The sequence below is a fragment of the Bos javanicus genome, chromosome 3 (genome assembly GCF_032452875.1).
Source record: "Bos javanicus breed banteng chromosome 3, ARS-OSU_banteng_1.0, whole genome shotgun sequence".
Taxonomy (NCBI): domain Eukaryota; kingdom Metazoa; phylum Chordata; class Mammalia; order Artiodactyla; family Bovidae; genus Bos; species Bos javanicus.
The window spans coordinates 23502305-23525831 of NC_083870.1; the positions used below are offsets into that span (position 1 = coordinate 23502305).

The 23527-nt window shown below is 41.2% G+C and overlaps 1 protein-coding gene across 2 annotated transcripts in view; it reads left to right on the forward strand.

Moving 5' to 3' along the window:
• The first annotated feature begins 4142 nt into the window (after positions 1–4142).
• Positions 4143–23527, forward strand: part of NOTCH2 (notch receptor 2) — a 174470-nt gene continuing 155085 nt past the window's right edge. For both annotated transcript variants that reach the window (XM_061409410.1, XM_061409419.1), the window contains exon 1: positions 4143–4476. In XM_061409410.1, the coding sequence (XP_061265394.1) occupies positions 4404–4476 (73 nt within the window). In that variant the 5' untranslated portion in view covers positions 4143–4403. The remainder of the gene's footprint in view (positions 4477–23527) is intronic.

Genomic DNA, 23527 nt, shown 5'->3' on the forward strand with positions numbered 1-23527 from the left:
ACCAAGTGCCTAATTCTGCATTTATCTTGGGAGGCAATTTTATGTGTGAGTTATAATTAGTAAAGACATATATGTATATTTTCAGTTTTGGCAAAACCAAAACTAGTGGTGGTTTTATTCACATTTTTCTACTGCTGATGGTCTGTAGATTTTAGTTTGGTCTTGGAGACTGAGTTTTTTCCCTAGATGAAAGTTTGTGGGATCTCATTTTCCTATCTATCAGTCAAATTATAGAAATTTAAGAAATGGCAGTAACTCTGTTTAGTTACAGGATCACCTGAATATTTTCCTGCCAGTTCCTCCTATACAGTAGAATTTGCTTTGACTAGAAGCACTGTCCTTGGGGGAAGGCCATTCCCCAATCTAGTTGAGTATTTAAACTGCTGAATACATTTTGGGTTGACATCACCAGGTAGATCCTGGCATCTTATGTCCTCAGATGTACCTCAAGATGGTGGTGTTTGGAGATGCCACCACAAGACCCCTGTTTCTGATACGGATCATCTAAATGCACACAGTGGAATTTAGGTTTAGCTTTGGGGATAGACCAATAGCAGAAAGCATATTTCAGTGCAGTTCCATTCTGGTAATCAGTCAGGCTCCTCCCAGCTCTCCTTAAAGCAGTCAACAGCCATGGCTGCTACTCTGCTGAACAGTTTTCTCACTTCAGCTACATTGCTCTTTTGCCTACTTATCTACTCCACCAAACCTCCTTTTCCTTCTCCTGTCATTCCTATATCTGGGAATAGCTCAGTATACTTCAAGACACTGAGGTCACTGCTGACTTCTTGGTCTGCCCTTCCTCTCTCACCTAAGCAGTTACTGGTCTTAGGAGTCAATGCTGGTCTTTTCTGTACATCTGGAGCCCCTGTCTAAGTTCTTATCTACCTGCTGTAGGGAATAATCTCTCATCTCTATTGTCCACCTACCTCTATGCTTGTTCCCTGTGCTTGATATAGATTAGACCTCCAACCATGAGAAATTGTCTCTTCTTTACCTCATTCATCTTCTGGTCCTCCAGTTCTTAGTCCAGCTATTGTGGTCTGCCAGGAATCTTTCCCTGACCACCCCTGTTCTGGGACATGACACACAGTCCCTCAGCTGTGAACTCACAACATTCCACTTGTCACATTGGATATTGTCAGTCATTAATACTTGTCTCTCTTTCTTTATCCCTCAACTCCTCATATAATATTTAGACCATGGTAAATATTCACCAAAATGTCAGTTGATGGGTTAAACTTACTTGCTCTCATCTCGCAGTCTTTGCTGATTCCAGTTTCTTCCCTTGATTTTTCAGCTCCCTTTTTGTTTCATTTTTAGCAATTTATATCCATAGCTTTTTTCAAAACATTCTTTCAAATACCTCTTCAGTCATAGCCTTCTATTTCCATTCAGAATATTTACTCTGTATTACTTTTGTCCTTATGGGGTCCTATGCAATAAATTTAACACAATAACAAATCCAACAAAATTTATATGTGAACAAAATAATTGCTTTTCTTGAAACAGTCACCTTGAGAAATCACATACTTATTTTAATAATGTTGTCATAGCCACAGTCATTTCTGGAGCTCCTCTTTGGGGGTGATTACTTTTACATTCTTCTGGCATATTTTAATAGTGACAAATCTAATCTTTGCAGGTGATTTTGAAAATTTGTATACAGCCAAGTCATTAAGAATGGTATTTAGTGAGTAAGACAAATGATCAAGCTGGTAACCCCATAGGTCAACAGCTAAAAAGTAATGTTATCGACTCTTTCTGAACACATTTGTAGAAGGGAAATTCCAAAACTATTTTGACTAATTATGTTATTTTTGAAAAGAGTTTCTAGCATCTCAAGCTGACTACTTTCAATAATAGCACTCACTTCTCTATTATAAAGTGCTTATTAAAATCCAGTTTGGAACTTCACAGACCTGTGATTATACTTGTTTTATTACACTTGTTTGGCATTGTTTTATTGTACATTCTAGTTCTTATGTGGGGCTTCCCTGATGGCTCAGACAGTAAAGAATATACCTGCAGTGCAGGAGACCTGGGTTTGATCCCTGGGTTGGGAAGACCTCCTGGAGAAGGGAATGGCTACTCACTCCAGTATTCTTGCCTAGAGGATTTCATGGGCAGAGGAGCCTGGTGGGATACAGTTCATGGGGTTGCATGTGATAGATACTGGGAATGAATAAGGCCATGGTCCTTGCCCATAAGAACTTCTGATCTGGTTGGGAAGATAGAAACACAAACGATCTTGTGTGAAAAAATAGATAACAGTGGAAGATAAAGAAGCAGTGCAGTGGAGGGACTGTCTGCGGGGTACAAATTCATCACAGTGTCTGTAGATCCTTCTCAGGACTGAAGGATGAATGATTAGAAGTTCACCAAGAGGAAGAGGGAAGGGGGCTACAAGAGTCATTCCAAATCTGGGGACAGAAGGTACAGAGATTGAAACAAGAAGTTATGTTTGGGGGAATCTCAAGTCATTCAATACTGTTAATGTGTAAAGTTCACAGTGGGGCTGGGAGGATAAGATTTGGAGCCCAGTCAAGTAAGGGCCTTATATTTACTATTTTTAGAAGTTTGGCTCCCTATAGGAGCCAGAGAGAGGCTCTGTGGGTAAGATTCCCCTTCCCAACAGGATATAAACTCCCACATCCAATTAGTAATAGAGGTTTGCCTCCCCCCCCCCCCCATTTTTTTCCCTTCTTTTCCATTCTGGCATTTACCTCCTTACTGCAGGCCTTCATCACCCCATGCCTGGACTGTTTCACAAGCTCCTGACTAGTCCTTGGACTCCAATTCACCTTTTGCTCCTGACAGTCAATTTTGCACAGGCTTATCAAGCAACCTTTCTTTCCTTCAAGTCTTACTCCTGTTCAAAAACCTTCAGTGGTTTTCTATGACCTGAGAGATAACCGTACCCTCCATCCCCTGCTTGTCAGTCAAGGACCTGCATAATCTGGTCCCAACCTCCTCTCCCTCCTTGACTCTGGTCATTGCTAATAATGCCAGACTCATCTACTGATTCTCTTATTTGCTTTCATGATGGCTCTCGAATGGAATGCTATGCTCACACAAACTTTTTGTTTATTTCAGTTCTTTTCTTACAATAACAAGCCCACTTGTACCCATACCTGATCACATCCCCCACTCTCCTGTCAGGAAAGTAAGCATTATTTTGGTTATATTCTCTTACTATGTACTGTGTGGTATGCATCCATAAATAATATAGTTTTTCTTTGTATCTCCTTGTTAGCTTTTTAAAACTATCACTTTATCTCTATCTCTCTAGATAAATCTCATATTTATCTCTATCTATGAATATAGTCTTTTCAATTGTACTACATTTCAGTTTTAAAATATACCATACATTATTCATCCATTTCTTCATGGGTGGGCATTTAGTTTGTTTCCAAGTTTCAGATATTATCATCTTACAATGGGATATCCTTAGCTGATCTCCTTGTCCTATGCAAATTTTACTAACTTTTTAAGATTCTGCTTTCATCCCAGCTCCGCTATGAAAGAAGCAGCAAAGTCTCGGTCCTCAAAGCTAGCTTGTGCATCATGTGTCTTTAGTATCAGCCCATTGTACCAGGCACACTGCGGCACACTGCTACACAAAGTAAGGTACTTAAGAAATGTTTGCTAAATGAATGACTGAATGAATGAAGGGTGCAATACAGCCCATTCGATGGCTCTGCTCATTTTAAATGGACTTTGGCGCCTTGGCTCCCATAGCCTTCTTTGACAGCACTGGTCCTTCTCTGTCCCATTCCTCCAGCTAGCCGGGGAGTGTGTGGATGTGTGGTTGTATATGGGCGATACCCATCTCGCTGGATGAAGTCTGTCTCTCCCGGAAAGTTCACTACCCTAGTGATTCAAGTTCAGAGTCCTAACACAACCCCTGGCAAAGGCCCGGCCCTGAGAGACGCTCCAGCGCCGAGTGAGTTAAGGCGCGTCCGGACTCGACGCGGGTTGGCAAGCCTGGGGGGTGTCTGAGGACTCATAGTAGATCCCTCCGCGCGCAGCCCGGGCCGGCGCTTCTTCCTGCGGGAAACCCCTGGGTGCCGAAGGCGGCGGGGCCTGGCCGCGGCGACAGCGGGGCGGGGTTTGAGGTGGGAGGAGGCGGCCGAGGCGGAAGGACACACGAGGCTGCTTCGCTGCACACCCGAGAAAGTTTCAGCCAAACTTCGGGCGGCGGCTGTGGCGGCGGCCCAGGAACGGCGGACTTGGGGTGCAGGCAGTGGAGACACTGAAGTCTGAGCTTCGGGGCGCCGCGCGAGGCCGTGAGCCGCGGAAGTAGGAGGAGGGGAGGAAAAAGTGGGGGCTCCCCTGTCGGGACCCCCTCCCCATGTGGATCTGCCCAGGCGGCGGCGGCGGAGGAGGAGGCGAACGAGAAGATGCCCGCCCTGCGTCCCGCTCCGCTGTGGGCGCTGCTGGCACTGTGGCTGTGCCGCGCGGCCCCGGCGCGTGGTGAGTATCCGACCGAGGGGTGCTGTCCCCGGCTCCCCGGCTCACGCCCCTCTGGCCCGGCTGGCCACCTGGGGCGACCATTCCCATCCTTCCGTCCTCCACTTGGCGAGAAGGCCGGGCTCGGCCGTCGGCGTGCAGTGAGGCCACTTAGTTCCTAAAGTTTGGACAGCATCGGACCGCTCCCTGGGTGCGCCCCCTCCCCCTCGCCCCTCGCCGCCTGCAGCTCCCCACGCCTTTGGGTTCCACACACGCCTCCTCGGCCGGAGGGAGGCCGGGCAGCAAGCCTCAGCAGCTCCCTTTTTTGGAGCACTTGAGTTCGGGGATTGGGGAAATTTCGCCCATTTGGCTCCGTGTTTCCTGGGGTCGGGGGAGAGCCGGGGGCGGGCTGCCTGGGACAACCATCGCCAGCCGCGGACCGCAGATGGGCTGAGCGCAGGAATGCCAGATTCTGGCGTGGAGGGAGCGGGGGCAGGGCGTCCCTGCCCAGCGGCTTGCACCTTCACAGCCAGACTCAGCAATGCTGAAGGAAGGCCGACGGCGTGAATGGGTGGGTTTGGTTTGGATGGGGACAGGCTTTTGCTGCGCGCCCGAGTTCTGACGCTCTTGAGTTCCACGGTTCCCCACGAATCCGATGTGTAAAGTTTGGCTCGAGTCTTTGAAAGGTGGAGGCAGGAGCAGTAGGAAAACTGGTGTGGCTGCATGCTGAGCCACATGATTTAAAAATCTCTACTGCTGTTATTCTTTCCGAGGTGCAGAGCTCGGGCGCAGTTTCAGAGTCTGTGTCCAGCCTCAGGAATGTGGTGTGACGATCACCAACTCCTCCAACCTGGCAGCAGCTAAGGCTGTTCTTTTGGCATGGTTGGGGGTGGGGCAGGGGCGGGTGAAGAAGAGTGGATACGTTAATTCAAAGTGGTGCCTTCCAGAGCTTCTTTTTGGTTGGATATCTGCAACAGTCTTTCTGTACACGGTTGGATCATGGAAAGGAAATCCAGTCGTATCTTACCCATCCCATCCACAATCGTAGAATCCAAATTTCTTTCCATACTGTTTCGTGGAAAGAACCTGGGCTTTGGAGCTCTGCGCTTTAATCCTAGGTTCAAATCCAGCTCTGTTGTATGAACTCACCAATAAAATGGGAATGAAATTACTCAACTAATAGGATTAATTAAGAGAATGTATATTACACTGGTGGCAGTCAAAAGGTATTCAGAAAGTCCTTTGCAGGCAGGACTGTGTTGTTTTTTGTGTGTGTGAACTCTCTGCTTCCAGTGGGATGGTGGCTTGTGCATGTTTGTTGAACTGAAAGTGGCCCCTTCTTTTCCTAGCTTAATCTGAAGAAAGTTTTACCTTTACCAAAAAACTTAGTACTTGAGCTATGACTCTTTGCAAAGAGAAAGTAATGAAGATGATGGGCTTTAGAAAGATTTGCTCTTTGTACATTGTTAACAGGCAGTCGACATGCCAATCACAGATGTTGAAAAGACATCAAAGTTATTTATCACAGTGCTGGGTTGTTCAACACCAAACCTTTCTTGAAAAGTTCAAAGTCCATACACCTCCCGGTCCCTAAGAATTTCAGAAGTGGACCAAGGTGCTGTGTGATGATGAACCAAAACATATGATAGTATTTTTGCCTTTCCTTTTTCTTTGAGCGAAAGCTTTAGTAAAGTGTAAATTTAGGATAGAGGAATATAAACAATGGGCTAGTCTGAACATTATAATCCTTGGTCTACCATTAGCTTGTTTTAGTAAATTATCTTCATGTTCTGTCATCTCATCTATGAAAGAGAACCAGAAATCACTTATTTAGAGAGTTGGAGGGAATAATATGTTTCCAAAGTGATTTGCTAAATTAAGTGTTTAATGATAAGACATGTCAGGAATAGGATAACTGATACACAGGGCTTCTCTCATTTTAGGACCTATACTTCTGCCCTGATGAGGTACTGCTCTTACTAGCTAGCTTTCAGATGGACAAGCTGAGTGTTAGTGTTAGCTCAAAGACAGGATTTAGATATTTTGATTTCTAGACAGGTGTTCTTCAGAAGCTAAACTACATGGGAATGGAAGAGATTAAAAAGCCCTTTTCTTGGTACAGATCTTGAAACTTTTCAGAGTCTAGTAGTGAAAGCTTCTTGAATCTTCTCAATTTATTATCATTGTGTTTTGCCAAGGTATCAATTATAACACACCCTTTTAAACTTTTGAGTGTTCCTGTATTTGGCTAGTGGCCAGTTGTTAATTTAAACATGACTGAATTCCTGAAGCAGGGAGCTGTCAACCCATCTGTCTGATTGTCTAAACAGCTATCGAAGACCACCCCTTGCTCCTTGTTTTCTTTTGCTTTGCAATGGGAAGTCACTCCCTGGTTTTGGTGCCTGCTACACGATTTCTCAGTTGAATTCTTCTCTTGCTTTTAAAAAAAATCACAAAGAGTAATTGTTTATTCTTTCAGATGAAGATAAAATTTACCCTAGAACTTGTTTCTTCTTATTCTTTCTGTTTTATTATTATTTCTTTTTGGGGAGGGAGGATGAGAGTGAATTTTTTTTTAGTCTCTCTTTTTCCTGATGTTTTTGATTTTTTAAAACTATCTACCCACATTCTTGATATCTCTGTGCCATTCCCACTCTGCTGCCTCTTCTGTGAGCTGCTTATAGCCTCGAACAGTAGCTTTTGGTTCACCTGAACTGTAGTTGCTGACTTCAGGACCTTTAGAAAATGTTTGAATTCAGTGGGATATGCTTGGATGCTTCAGACCAGCCTTACAATACATTTAAAAAATATCACACCCACAGAAATTCTATTTTGCCCACAAAATTTGCATTGATCTAGTTCCCACTCTCTGATGCCATTCCTAGTGGTCTCTCTCCTTACCTGGTCCACTGTGATAGAACAGAGTTCCACATCCTGGCTGCATCAACGTCATCTGGGCTGCCTCTTGGCCTCAACATCCAAGGATTCTGGCACAGTAGGTCTGAAATTCCGTATTTTGAGATTCTGTATTTTTCAAGGTTTACAGGTGATTCTGGTGCAGTGACTTGGTTGGAGCCCAGTCATATTTCATTATTCTCCAGCAGGTGTGTACCTGGGGTCTTTCCTTTTTAGTGTTAATAATTTCCAGAACGAACGTGTTCTTAATCAGCCATTCCAGTTTTTAACCCTTCTGACTCCCAAAGATTTTTTAAATTGGTGACATAAAGCTGTAGAGTAAATAATATCTTATATAAGAAATAATAAGTACTGTTTCATCTTGTTCATCTGAGCACAGTGGGTCCACATTGTCTCTTTAGAAGGGCTTCTTATATATATTTACATGATATTATTATAAACTGCCCCCTTCCTTTCCTCTCTGTTATCTGTTTTTCTTCAAGTTTCATTCATATGTATCATTTTTGGACACTTTGTCTATTGGTCCTTAATGGTTTTAGGGCAAAAAATTCTAAGCTATGATTTGAACGAGAATATAATCAGATTTTACATTATACTGATACTGTGCATACACTTTTAAGTGCTTCCTTTCTTGATATCTCTTGAACCACAACTTAACCTTTTATTTCACTCCCACTCTTTCCTTATTCTCCTTCTTTCATCTTTCCTTTCTCTGAAGATGACTTGAAGCCAAAGGATTTTCTTCTCCTCTACTTTTCTTTCTTTATCTGTCTGCCATATGCATTGTATTTGGGGAGGTTCACTGGTCTAGGAGCCAGAAGACCAAAATTTTTCCTCCAGGTCAGCTGTTAATTAGTCTTGTGATCCTGTGGGAGGGGCACTACTTTGGTCCTCCATTTGCTTAGGCACTTTGTTCATAATCACTGAGCCCATTATGGACACGTTGAGACAAGAGTCTCTCTCCTGTGGTCCTCAGTCTAGGGCCTTGTCCACTCTCCACACCTCTTCCATCTTTCGTATGAATGAGCTCATGCACACACACACAAATCCTCAAGTGCTTATTGTTAGTGTGCCTCTTGAGGAGAAGAATTGTGTCTTTTCATTTGTGTTTGTTCTAACACCCCACCCATCCATGGGGTCGCGAAGAGTCGGATGAGACTGAGTGCACACAGCACACACAGCCCCTGTGCCTAGAACGGTGCTTTGGCATCTGATAGGCACTCAGGACGTATTTGTTTCATTGAACAATTACTTTTAGTAGTTTTCTTATTCTGGACTACTACAATACTTCAAGACAGTTTTTTTAAAAAGTAGTACTTGCAAAAGTTATTGCTCACCTTACATTTGGGGAAAACCGAATTTTCCCCTTCCCCAGATGTTTTATTTAAATTTGCCGTTTTGAATTTCTGTGTGTGTGTGTGTGGTGGTTTCTTCTCTCTCTTTTTTTCCCTGATCACTTCTGCAATTCATAAAGGTCACTTTTACTTTGGAATTTAACCTCACAGATGCTGGCATCCACCCTCTGCCTCTCACTTGAGTTGCCTGTACTGCTTCCTGTATTACTGTATTACTATGGCAGCAATTTCTGTTATTTTGTCCAGAGTTGCCACGCCTTATTGTAATTTGGACATTTTGAGGACTCTTGGAATATATTATTTTTAAAATTAGAATTAAAAAAACCCTTTTTTATATTGGAGTATAGCTGATTAACAATGATGTATAGGCTTCCCTGGTGGCTCAGTGGTAAAGAATTCACCTGCCAATGCAGGAGACACGGGTTTGATCCCTGATCCGGGAAGATCCTACATACTGCAGAGGCAACTAAGCCTGTGCACCCCGACTATTGAGCCTCTGCTCTAGAACCTGGGAGCCACAACTACTGAGCCCGTGTGCTACGACTACTGAAGCCGGGCGCCCTCGAGCCTGTGCTCCACAACAGGAGAAGCCATCACAGTGAGAAGCCTGTGCATCACAACTGGAGAGCAGCCCCTGTTCTCTGCAACTAGAGAAAAGTCTGTGTAGCAGTGAAGACCCAGCACAGCCGAAAATTAATAAAGTTATATAAAAAAGGATCTATTAGTTACAGGTACACAGTAAAGTGATTCAGGTATACCCGTACAAATATCTTTTGTTTTTCAGATTCCTTTCCCATTTAGGTTATTATAGGATATTGATCCAAGTTTTCCTATGCTTTACAGTAGGTCCTTATTGGTTATCTACTTTAGTAGTATGTATATGTTATTCCCAAATTTAGGATAATTTGTTTAGATGATTTTTTTTTGAGATTTATTTCCTTGTGAGCTGCATATTGTAAACTTGAACTAGACCAAGCAGATATTTACATTTAGTATATTTGTTTTTTTCGCTCCAAGAGGGTTCCATTGAAAATCACTATCACCAATAAAAAGCAAAAGGTGACACATGGTAAATACATTTTTCAGAGAACCACAGAGGGTGAGCCATCTCCAGAATGAAATTTGTTCCTTGAGGGCAGAGACCATGTCACACGCATCCCTTCCCTGGCCTGTGCCTAGCATGTGGTCAGCCGGGCAGCAGGTCCTTCCTGGTCATGGCACCTGTGACTCCTGCTCTGCCTGTCCCAACTGTGGGACATTCTGGAAGACAGGTGATGGTGAGTCAGAGGTCTGTCCTTATAGTCCTTTCTGCTTTGAAAAGATCAGTTAAAGGTGGACCCCACCTATACGCTTTTATGCTATCTCTTTTTATTAATTAATGGGTAGTTGAAAGTTTCCTCTTTGTTGACTTATTTGTTGGGAGGAACTTTAAAAATTCACCTAGTCCTTCTATCTGTCCCATGGTGATTCTAATCCTCTTAGAACATCCTGGTTAAGGTGTAGCCTACCTTTTTTCTCCTTGATTACCTCTTCTGATTTGGACAGCTGTAATTCTTTGAAAGATCTTATATTCAGTTGTAATCTTCCTCCTTATGACTTTCACCCATTGGCGTCTTCTCAGGAATTTGTCTCAAAGAGTCCTGAGCCTTTCGTGTTAGGGATCCAGAGGTACCTTTTACTGAACTGACACCCACCCTTCCATAAAATGAGTTAAACCCCGTGAGGACCTTGAAGATGATCCCATCAGGGCGATTGCTTGAGTTAATCGTTGTAGCCCCTATGGGTTTTGTACCTCCCTTTCCAGTTGACAGTAGGAAGGGAAGGGAGGGAAGCATTGGTTAAGCAGTGTTTCCCCAACCTGTTTTATAATAAGAACACCTGGGGTCTTCTGCTGGAGATTGCGATTCAGTGAGTCTGGAATAGTGTCTGCGAATTTGTATATTTAAGAAACGGCCAGGTAACTTTTATACTAGGGAAATTTTGGAATCACTGCAGAGAATCTAGGAAAGCTAAGGGCTTTTTTGTTTTGTTTATTTATTCTTTGATAGTGTTAGAGATGGGTTGCTTTGACTTTGGGTCCTGTGCTCAATTTTTTCTCCCTTGAAAGTGCCTGCTTCTTATTGAATGCCTAGCTCACTAGGGAGAAGAAAGCCACTCTGGTATCCTCAAAAGGCTAATAAAATTATTTAGTTGTAAAAAAGTGGGTTTTTTTGGCAGTCTATCCAAAGTCTTAGGACTGCCATGTGTGTGTCATGTATGACTTTGGTGGATGCCTCCTTGTTTCTCCATCAGGATATTACCTGAGATGCCAGAATACATAAAAGTTCCAGTTTTCTTGGTGTCTGTTAAAGAATTCTGTCCTCAGCCCTTGTGAATGATGCTGTGTCTTTGAGGATGTCTTTCTTGTTAACCCATGAACACTTATCTGGTGTCAGGGATTTCCCTCACATATGTTAGTGAAAAAAATATAAAGGTCATTCCTTTCAGGCAGTCCTGCTTTTGGGGTGTCTGCGCTGCTGCAGCAAATAAAATAAGGAAGGTAAGATAAAGGGGCTCTGGAGGACTTCTTGAGCAGAACTGAGCAGTCTGCAAGAAGGGGCTCAGAAGTGCGCCTCTAACAGAGACACTTGGTCTTGCTGTTCGTGATAGGAAGAAGGAAGTGGCTTCAGATCTGAAAGGATACGCTCATGGCCTCTAGATGGGACAAATAGCAGTGTTCGTTGGCAGTGGTAGGAAGTTGGCTGTAGGTCTGTTCTTTCTTTTCTCCTCCCCTGGAGAACCAGCTGTGTGGCAGAAAATACACTGTGACGTTAAAAAGAATAGTAAAGCCAAGAAGCGGGAATGATACAAGCCATAGCTAGGAGTGAGCAAAACAAAGCAATTATTATGTTAATTTGTTTATATATGTGAATATATAAGTTTCTATATAATACTCTAGTAGGAGCTCTAAGCTCTTAGCTCTAAGGCCTAAGCTATACGATTTATTATCTGTGTAGCTGTGCTGTCTTAGTGGTGTGTTAAGGAGGACTGTGGTGTGTTGTCAACCTTAACTTGTGTGTTTCCCCTAGCATCGCGTGGTAGGCAGTAAGGGTATTCTACTTTTCTAGTTGTGTAGGAGTCATTGACCAAATGGAAGATAGAGACCTGCCCCCAAGGAGCTGACATCATCATGGAGACAAGACAGATGAGCACACACAATTAGAAACATGAAGTACAGTTACTTAGTAACTTATCTATACTGGCTGAGAGCAGTTTCCTGCAGTCGGGGTGACTAAGAGCTGTAGGGTCTGGGGGGAGTAAATCTAGAAGCACCAGGGAACAGCGACCCCCAGCTCACCCCTGCTGGGCTTGTCTGCTGTTCTCTTTCTCTGTTGGAATTTAGAAGTAGCAAAACTTGACTTGGGGGAAAGACAAAGAGCCCTTTGTTTGGTGGGGGTGTAAATATAAATTTGGCACATGTTGTGGTGTCTATTATGTCTGTTAGTGGGTTTGTGGCAAGAGAGAGGGCTGTGTTCTGAGACTTGGATGCCTAGCCTGATCTTGGGCAAGTTAAGGTGGAAGTATCTCCTTTGGAAGATCTGGTTCTCAGTGGCAGTCGCTGAAGGAGCTTCTGGTCACAGTCAGGCAGTGACTTCAGTGCAGTGTGGACACACCCTGAGTTGCTGCCTCAGGTGGCATTGATTAATCATGCTAACATCTCCCTCACCCTCTTGTGCTTGCCTTGGCAAAACCCTGTCCTACCGGCTCCTCAGAGTTTGGGCTTTACTGGATGATTGAATGAACTCTTAAGGGGTTCATTTTACTGTCTCTGGCCAGTCTTGAACTGTAGGCCAGTTACTACGGTCCAGCTCTGGAGCCCTTGATCTCCCAATCAGGTGGTGAGGGGCCTGTGTCTCTCTTCCCATTGCACTGAAGGACCTTCCCCAGAGACCTCTAGGGCAGTTTCTGGTCTTCAAGTCAGTTCCGTCTGCAGGATATTGGCAGTGACTCTAGTTCTTTGTATCAACCAAACATCATGCCAAGATGGATTCATCATCTCACAAAGGCAGGTTGTATCCATGGGCATTGGAAAACCTGTTTCTGGGTTAAGAGTAGTGCTCTCACCTCCTGTATTTATTTACAGGAAGAAAGCCTGGGTGTATTTTGTCAGGTAAGGAAAACATGATGACAATATTTTGGTTGGAGTCAGATATTGTCTCCCTAATAATATGGTATCTTTTAACAAATAGTATCCCTTTAAAATACAGTTTTGCTTGCTGACTAAAGTGTGTACAAGAAGCTGTGGTTACATTCTAAAGTATACTACCTCATTCAGAGACAGGTGCACTTTAACATTGGCATTTGCTTCTTTTTCATCTTTTCACTCTCATCTCTGTTTTTGAGGAGATTCTGGGAGGCTTTTAAGCCTCAAAGATTAAATAATCTATTTTAACTAGTACCTAACAGGGAGAGGTTGCTATGCTGGCTTACTTCTTCAACATTCCAATAAGAGAAAAATTGATACTATTTAAGCACTAATACATTTTGTTGAGTTTCTGAATATGAATAGTCAGAACCCTAGATAGTGTTAAATTGTTAACTTCTCTAAACGGTAAAGTGGTATGCTGCAAAGAAACTTTTGTTTAATTCTCTGCTTTCATGTGCTTTTGTCTATAAAGTGTAGAGACTCACTGAAGTTTAAGGACGTGTATATTTTGATTATTACTTTTTACTGTTTTCTTTGCTGAGATATGCCTTTATTTGCTAGATCTTTTTAAATTGGAACATGAAGGACATTTACTTTATTAGAACATTTAAAGCACTTTCTAATCTTTATGAGGATTATTAGAGAAAAAAACATGTCTGTAAATCATGCACATTTGGGATGTTACTATATAAAGTAGTAACAATATGTCATGGTTCCTGTGACATAAACTTTAAAGAGATCGAAGGAAAATCTGATTGTAACTGAAAACAAACACTGTAACATTTAAAGGTAGGTTTACATAGCAATAGAATTATTCCTTATGTTTACATGTAATTAACTCATATTTATGCTTTGTTGATTTTCTCTGGCACCTTTACAAGAATTTTTTTGGGCGGGAGGTTTGGGCTTCCCTGGTGGCTTATTGGTAAAGAACCTGCCTGCCAGTGCAGGAGACTGGTTAGATCCTTGGGTCGGGAAGATCCCCCAGAGAAGGAAATGGCAACCCACTCCAGGATTCCTGCCTGGGAAATCCCATGGACACAGGAGCCTGGCGGGCTGCATACAGTCCATGGGTCATAAAAGAGTCGGACACAACTTAGCAATTAAACAACAATTTTTAAAGTAATTATATTTAAGGGTGGTTAAGGAGTTCATCACCAGCTCGATAAACATGAGTTTGAGCAAGCTCTGGGAGTTGGTGATGGATGGGGAAGCCTGGCGTGCTGCAGTCCATGGGGTCACAAAGAGTCAGACATGACTGAGTGACTAAACTGAAGGACCTTTGAAAAGTATAAGAAAAATCCACAGTCATGCCACTGTTAATATTCTGGTGTACATCATTTGGTCTTTTTATCAACTCTTAAAAATTGTAGATTTTATAATGTATATGCGATTTCTTGTTCTGCCTTTCTTTGATTTCTCCTTTGCTTTGGTTACATATTTGTCTCCATCATTTTTTTTTTCCTGCATAAATGACACTTTATAAATGCCAGATTTTAAATCTGGAATTTAAATGCCATTCTGTATAAATGATCTTTATACAGAAATTCCCCTCTTTAGGATATTTCTATTAAGCTAGATTTCCAGAAGAGAAATTACTGTGCCAAAGAGTGATTTTTAAAAATTGGGAAATAAGCAGAAAAACATAAAGAGAAAATTAAAATCTCCAATAATCCCATCACCTCCAATCAAAACCTCATTTAAAAAAAAACAAAAACAAAACCTCACTTAATATTTTGTTACATTTCATACAGTTGTTTTTCTGTGAATCTTACTGTAATTAAGATTTTAGCATATTATAGTTTTACAATATACTTCTGTACCACTGAAAATATTGTGAACACTTTCCTATATATGTAAATAATTTTTTTCTTCATATTTCTTTCTTTTTATTGAAGTATAGTTGATTTACAATATTGTATTAGTTAGGGCTTCCCTGGTGGCTCATTGGTAAAGAAGCTGCCTGCAGTGCGGGAGACCGGGGTTTGATTCCTGGGTCGGGAAGATCCACTGAGAAGGGATTGGCTACCCACCATATTCTTACCTGAAGAATTCCATGGACAGAGTTGCCTGGTGGGCTACAGTCCATGAGGTCACAAAGAATCTGACACAACTGAGCGACTAACACTTTTGGTGTACAGCAAAGTAATTAAAAAAGAATACATATACTCTCAGATTCTTTTCCATTATAGTTTATTATAAGATGTTGAATATATATATATTTCCTGTGTATAAATATTTTTTAAGAACATGGTTTTAAAGGCTGTCTACTGTTTTATCTGAAGATTCTATTTTATTTAATCTGAGATCTAGTCTTGGTTTCCAGCTTTCATGATTATAAATAATGTTGTGATGAACATTCTCATATGTAAATAATGGTAGGAATATGTATTTTCTTAACATAAATTCCAAGAAGTCAAATTATTTTATCAAAGAAGATGGACCTTTGTGTGGCTTTTGATACACATTGCCAAATTTCCTTTCATATAGTTTGACCAAGTTATACTGTATTAGTTGAGTATGAGACTGTCCATGTTTCCAACCATCATCAACACTGGTTTTATTTTTACAACTCTTTTAACAATTTGATAAGTGGTAAATGCTACCTCATCCTAATTGGTATCTCTGCTTACAGTAATCTTGAATGTTTTTCATGTGATCAGTGGCCATTTCTATTACCTTTTCTTTTTATTTATTTTGGTAAATTGTGTCTTTTATTCATCAAGGTATTTTGTTTTTGGTTACTGATTTGAAATATTTCTTTAAATATTAAAGGTATTCTCTTTATCTTTAATGCGTCAAAACACACATGGATACATTGAACTACATAATATCAAATTGCTACCGGTATTGATATATCAAAAATTATTTAATAGCTTTAAAAAAATCCTTTGATTTCTAATGCACTTGGTCAATTTTCTGTATATTTGTTAACTGGTATTTTCTGTAATTACTTTAAAATTCTAATCTGACTGTATTATAAATCAACAAGCTGTCAGTTGTGTGTGCCCAGAAAATGCACATTTAGTATCTTTTAAAAAGATACTGCAGGAAGCAAAAAAAACCAGTCTGTTCTGAAGCAAGCTCTGTTTTTGGGTTGGTGGAGGGTAGCCTGCTTCTGTCTTGTCTTTTTAGATATCCAGGATCTTGGACCATCCCTGAAAGGGGGACCTGATATCACTACTAAATCTGGCATTCTGACCTAATTTATAGTTGTGCAGTGGTCTAGCCGATCCATTTGGTTAGCCAACAGGATGACTAAGATTCTTTCTCCTCTCTCTTCACCAAATTGATTAGTTGTGGGACAGAACTGATTGAATCAACCTGTTGTTTTGGCACCCCACGAACACCACCTGTTTCTTAGATTTCTCCCTCCAGCCTCCCACTGGCCTTTCTCAGTGCTGTGTGCACAGTGGGTAGGAGATCCATGTTGTTGCTGAAGAATGTTGCAATAAAGAAGAGTAGATTGCTTTATTTCCCCACACTTGTATGTTCTTAAGGCATCCTGCTGCTTTTGACATAAGAGTTCCAGCTGAACTGCTATATGTGGCAGCTCTGTGGGTCTTAAGTGTTTGATTCAGAGTAATTTCAGGCAATATGAATGCTTTCTTAAGTATCATTGGAATTTACTGGGCTGGTTGTTTGCCAGCTATTACCATATTTAGCATGAGGAGACCTGGAGAACAAGGACATTTCTGACCAACCAAAGAAGGAAACCTCTCTGAAGGATTGCAACTTTTTCTTTTAAGGTATAGGTTAAGAGAATTGCTAGAGTGAGAGTCCAGTTTGTGTCCCCCGGGCTTTGATATTCTGCCCCATCCACAAAATTAACTTATGCATGGGAAAAGAGGTTTGATGGTTAAGCTCTTTCTCACCCTGAAGTCTATTAATACTGTTTCTGGGAGGAAATTAGAGAATTCTTACTCATAGACTGCACTGAGAGGCTTAATCAGCAGGTGAAGTTGTTGCTTAAAAACAGGTTAATGGGTGTTTGTTCTCATCTTTCTTCTTGAAGGCTTATTACTTTTCTGCTTTGTCATGATCTGAATTTATTTTGGCCCAATCCTTTTCTCCCTCCTACTTTTGAAATTATCAGCCTTCTCTCTGTGACTTAAAATTTCTCTGCCTGAGTTTTTCCATTTTAAAGATGAAGATAGTATTTGAAAGGACCACTCGGTACAATTAACATAAAACATAAAACGACCCTAACATTTACATAGCGATGCGGAGTTTAGAGAACACTTTTACACAATTGCCTCCTTTAATCTCACAAAATCTTGGTTGAAACTGAGCCTCTGAGGGGTTAGTTGGCTTGTATACCATTGTTTAGCCCTAGATAATAAGTGACAGAGCTGGGACTTAAACTTGTGGTTTGACTTTTAAAACCTCAGCTCTTTTTTGCTTTTTAAATGTTTAATTCTTACTATGTGTCATTCTCTTAGGGCTTTATATATTTTTTTCTCCTTTAATTCACATGGCTGTCCTTTGGGTAGACAGTACTTAGCTATACTACAGGTAAGGAAATAGGAGCATAGACTCATAGCTTTGGGTGTTGGGGTGAATAATAAGGTGGTTAAAGGATGGAGCCAGGATTCAGACCTCTAGCTCTTGAGCCTCTGTAGTCAACCATGGCACTTTATTCCCATTCATACAATCATGCCTCACAACAACCTTTGAGATGGGGAGTAGGAGAAACTGAGACCGGTAACGTGCTCAGGATAATGGAATCAGTAAGTGGCAGAGTTGTGACTGATTGAATGATTGATCTAGTCTACTTGTCTCCATAAGCCTTACTCATTGTATACCCTCAAAATACATGTTTTTAATCATTTGTATATTGATAAGATTGTCAGCTCATTGAACATAGGAGCCAGCTGTTAGAAATCATTGGTATGTTCTGAATAAAAGGATTGATTTTAGTTGGCTAATGGCCCTGGCCTTTTCTCAGTTGATTTCTGTCATCAGGACAAGCAGATTGAATTTGGGTTGAGAGGAAGGGAGTTCCAGTTTAAGGGGGTCTTTAAGCCAGAATGGGTCACAGCTATGAGCTCTTCAGAAGCCTGCTTTCAAGATCAGTGGCCCAGCTCCTGAGGGCTCTGCCGGGGGACGTTTTTGTTTGTGTTTGAGAGACTTCTCTTTGAGAGGGAGTTGTGAGCTTAGGGGAGAAAGGGTGGGGATACCCCGGGCTCTTAACTCACTGGCTGTGTCCCTGTTTCTTAAGCACTCTGTGCCAAGATTTCATTATTTTTAAAGTGAAGGTAATAGGAGCATGTAATTGCTAGGTTGTTATGAGGGTTCAGTAAGTGAATGCGTGTTACACTCATGGTATGGTGCCTGCACGTAGTGAGAGTGCAGTAAATAGCGCTGCTGTTGGTGATGTTATTTTGTGTTGCAGCATAGACTGGCTTTTTGTTGCTTTCACTTCTTTTTAATCAAAAGTGGATGAGTGATTCAGATCCTCGGTGAGAAATAGGAGCTTCATGTTTGCCGCATGTAGATTGTTCACTGGTTTCCTGTGAGCCTGTAAATATTTGGGGGTATTGTATTTGAGTCTGTTCCTTTAATGGGGTATACTTCCAACTTGGAGAATTTGTCTACCATCCAAATTGTATTGATAGGTGCTGAATAATTTCCCCTTATTTATTAACCAGACATTTGTGGTTGGATTAGTTTAGTACAGGAACTATGATTTTTTTTGCCTGAGATATAGCTTTGAGGAGAATGTCAGGGGGACAGTCTTGTTCCCCCCTTTCCTATGACATGATAAACATCACCCCATGCCATCTGGTGTCACCATGCAGTCGGTGCCTTAATTAGACTTATAGCACTAAATGAACTATCTCTTTGAAATAACAGAAGTACCTCATGGTCTGTTATCACAACTTTATGGGCTCCCGGAGATTTTGGAATCTCAGACTGTGAACCACCCATCCAGTCCATCCCTGATTTACAGATGAGGAAAGCAAAGCCTCCAAACTCCTTAGTCAAATGATGTATCAGTATGTTGACCCTCTGTTTTTGAAATCTGAGAAGGGAACAGTGAAGCAGTGGGAAGGGTGGGGTGGGGGAAAAGTGAGGCTATGTTGAAAATGTCAGTGATAGCAGACAAAATATTTGCCTGTGAGACCCTGCCTGTCTCTTTGGACTTCTTTGTAATGGTTAAGACAACCCAACAGGGCTGGAGTCGTTAGTGATTCAGAATCGGATTAGCCAGGACTGGTGGAGTTACTTTCTCAGCAAAGGGTTTCATATTTTAACATTTGTTTCCCATGACAGTTTGCTTATTCTTAAGTTTTGGCAGCCATGAGCAAATGGTTGTCAGGTTTTTTGTTTTGTTTTGTTTTGTTTTAAGACAAAACTCCAAATTTTATTTTGCCAATTTAATAAACTGTATTCTACCTACCACTCCTTCTGCTCCCTCTGTAATTATTTCTCAAACTTTGTTTTTCAGTTGTGGAAGTACTATGAAAAGTTTTCTTTTGTACCCTGAGATATTTATAATTTTGTGTAAGCACACTGTTTACAGAAAATCTAAGTGGTGCATATGTTAACTCAAATACCCTTAAAACACTTAAAATATTTTCCAATAACTTAATTCTCCCCCCAAGGGCAGCTGTAGCCACTTATATTAAAAGAGAGGAGGTATATACTAAGGGTAACAGTTATTTGAATGTAATTAATGTAGATAAATGGGAATGTTACTTTGGAGGAACTGGAGTATTTGCATCAAAGCTGACTGGGGCATCAGTTCAGTTCACTCAGTCGTGTCCGACTCTGCGACCCCATGATTCGCAGCACTCCAGGCCTCCCTGTTCACCACCAACTCCCGGAGTTGACCCAAACTCATGTCCATCGAGTCGGTGATGCCATCTAGCCATCTCATCCTCTGTCGTCCCCTTCTCCTCCTGCCCCCAATCCCTCCCAGCATCAGAGTCTTTTCCAATGAGTCAACTCTTCGCATGAGGTGGCCAAAGTATTGGAGTTTCAGCTTCAACATCAGTCCTTCTAATGAACACCCAGGACTGATTGCCTTTAGGATGGAGTGGTTGGAACTCCTTGTAGTCCAAGGGACTCTCAAGAGTCTTCTCCAACACCACAGTTCAAAAGCGTCAATTCTTCGGCGCTCAGCTTTCTTCACAGTCCAACTCTCACATCCATACATGAGTACTGGAAAAACCATAAACTGGGGCATGCTTCTTCATTAATAGAGTGAACAAAACAAAAACTGCCCTCCTGAAGCTTATAAGAAGTAATGGTAGTTTCCATATACTGAGAGTTTATTATGTGACAGATGCTTGGGGGGAAAAGTGCTATACCTGTTTGATTTTAGACTGCACAGTAGGTGTTATAATTTCTAGAGAAAGATTAAGGCATGGTCATCCAGGTCGCCTAGTTAGTGATGTAGACCAGTAGGTGGTGTGGACCAGGATCGGGAACCCCCTTTGTCTGCCTCCAGAGCTCACACATTTACTCACTGTAAGAGATGTCATTGTCTCTTAGGTGGAATCCTGTAGCCCTACAGATAATGTAACTTTGGATTTAGTAATATTTTCTGCATTAAATTGACTTAAGTTTTGCTCTTCTTAACATCCTACCTCTGAATGGACATTGCATAATGTGGAAACAATTTAAATGTCAAAATTCCATTCTGAGGAGTTGCAGTTCTTTCTACATCTTTTTGAAAATTGGAAGGATAGATTTATATTTGTTGTAAACCAAGGAAAGTGGTTTCGAATTGCCCTCCTGATTACTTCTTGATCTTAAAAGAAATTCTTCAGTAGATTAAGACTAGATTAATCTAATTCCTTAGATTAAGGAATGAATGTGTAGCTTTAAAAAAAAATTTTTTTTTGGAAGACTTAGAATAACAATTCAGAGCCATATGTGTGCCAGCCTTTTAAATTGCAGATAGCTTTTTCTTGACTGGGCACTTGTATTCTTATTGTATCTTTCTGAAAGGGATATAAAAGACCATGTATTAATAAAATGATCGGAATGCCTCAGCATATGAAGGTGGACGTAACCAATTACTAAAACTGCCCAGGACTAACCTGTCTTGGCCTGGGAACTTTGAAATTAACTGTGTGTAGTGTTTCTACATATGTCATTACGGAAAAAGCATGGAGATAACCTTGGCTTTTCTTCTTTTCTGTGAATCTTTTCCATGTTATCTCCTTTGTCACTGAAAATTGGTGGTCATCTATAATAACAGACGAGAGAAGTATGTTTGATATCAACAGATAATCCCAGATAGTGTCTTCTGTTTTAAAATGCAATACTAAACATGCATGCTCAGACATGTGGGTCTTTTCAGACATACTGGACTTTCTCCTTCAGATTCAGTTGCGTTTAGCTGCCTGTTGAAAGGTAAAGGAGAGAATGCCCTGGAATATGAAGGATAATGAGAGAATAATGACAGTAAAGGTTGATTATTTATGACTTTAGATATCCTTCCAACTCCATTTTGATGTTCACTTTAGCATAGCTGCTGAGTTTTGGCACCAGTTAGGCCTCGCTCTGAGTCTCAGCTAAGAGTATTATGCGAGTCACTTCGCTTCTCTTAAGTCTCAGTTCCCAGTTTTATGTAACGGGAACGGTAATAATAACTAACTTGCAGGACTGTATGTATGTATTGGAAACAGCATACTGAATTGCATGGTTCTGGGTACAAAAATCAGTGCTCAAGCGCAGGTGGCCCCAGAGTTTAAACTTGATTAGCATCTTTTCAGTTTCTCATTTGGAAGATATAGTCTAGGAAGACTTGTCTTCTTGTTTTAATTTCTTTTAATGATTCCCTTTGCACTGCTTCATTGCCAAGGCAGGATTATGGACCATCTGAAGAACAGACTAAAGCACTATCATCTAGTAATGTAAAATTTACAGGATTAATTGTGTAAATTAAAAGCCTTTCTAATACTTGTGTCTGCCCAGTTTACAGCATCTTGCTCCTTTCACCTCAGAAGGAATTGGTTCATAGAAAAAAATTGTTTAATACTTCAAGTCAGAGTCAGGGAACTCTTTGAATCAGGAGGATCTACTTGGTTGGCTTATTTGTTTCCATCTTTCACTCCGGAGTCTTCATGGAAATCAGGTTTGAAATGTTAGAAGCAGTTGGCTTTCAGCATTGGGAAAGCTTATCTAATCAGGCATGTGAAGTGGCCTATGTCAGATTTCTGTGCCAGAGAAGGGTAGGGGAGGTTTAGGAGATTATCGCTTCAGCTTGTAATTCCTGAGCATTGTTGAGACACTAGGAGAGCAGTGAGGAAATATTTTTAAAAATTGTTGAAATTGGCTACACCAGCTGAACACACATAATAATGTCCCATCCCCATTTAGGCTGGGCTCATTATATAGGTGTATGCAATCTAATTTAATCATGTAATTGTTTATCATTTTGGGGCCAGATGGTAAAGCTTTTATGTTTCACAGGATTTTGGATTTACATACAGTAATATTTTACATTAAATAGTGCTTCCTGGCTTATCATCGCTTTTGTAAACATGATCTTATTTGAGCCACCAATGAAATCAACTAAGGAGGAAGGGCTGTTGATTTTTACAGATGAGAACAATTAAGTCTCATAGCTTAAGGGAACGCCTCTCAATCACACGGTGAGTATATGGCAGAGCCATGATTTGAACCCATGTCTAATTTCTAGGGCAGTTTTTGTTTCATTACATCACATCGCTTGCTCTGTAATGTCACTAACTCTGAGTTCTGTCCCCCGTGATTTGAAAGGATCCTCTTCACTTCTGTTTGATTAGTTGTGTCAGTTAGAGCTTGACAGCGGTGAAGCAGAGGTTGAGGATTCTTTCCCCAGGTGGATTTAGCTTTTCTTAAAGCTGTTCTGTGCCTGCAGTAACCATTTGTCTCTGTTGCCCGGAAAGGATGTTGATCCAAAGTGAAACAGGCTGGCGAGTATGGCTAACTCACCTCAACCCATCACAACTTCAATATATTCTGCCAGTGAGTACATATTGTTGTGTTCCTTTACATGCATTTTATGTGTTCTGGTGTCTGTTTCTTAGTACTTTTTCCTCAGCTGTTTTTAATGTCTCAAACCTTAGTTCTTTTTGAGTGGCCTGGAGCGTCTTTGTTATTCCTTGCATGCTAAGCGGCTTTAATCGTGTCCCGACTCTTTGTGACCCGCCAGGGTCACTGTAGCCTGCCAGGCTCCTCTGTCCATGGGATTCTCCAGGCATGAATACTGGAGTGGGTTGCTGTGCCCTTTTCCTTGATGTTCCTACAGCATGGGCTACTCCTTTGTGTAATTTTATTTTATCGCTCTTGGCATTTCTCTCCTTAATCATCATAACCTTAAACAGAATGTAAATTGTGTACAGATGGGCGTGTCTGTCTTGCAGTGTCACTTATGTAAGTGCGTTTTAGCATTTCTTTTTTCCTTTTGATCAAAATGAGGAAATAGAAAATGTTTTGTTATGGTAGTTTTATGCATACACCCACAAGGAAATGCATAGCCAGCTTCTGTGGGAACTGTAACTGATACATTTTAGGGAAGAAAATGCATGATAGCTAAAATTTTAACTCTGCCAAATGGTCATGGGGAAAGAAAGCAAAATGATGAAACACATATTGCACTTCAGTTTAGCTTACTAAT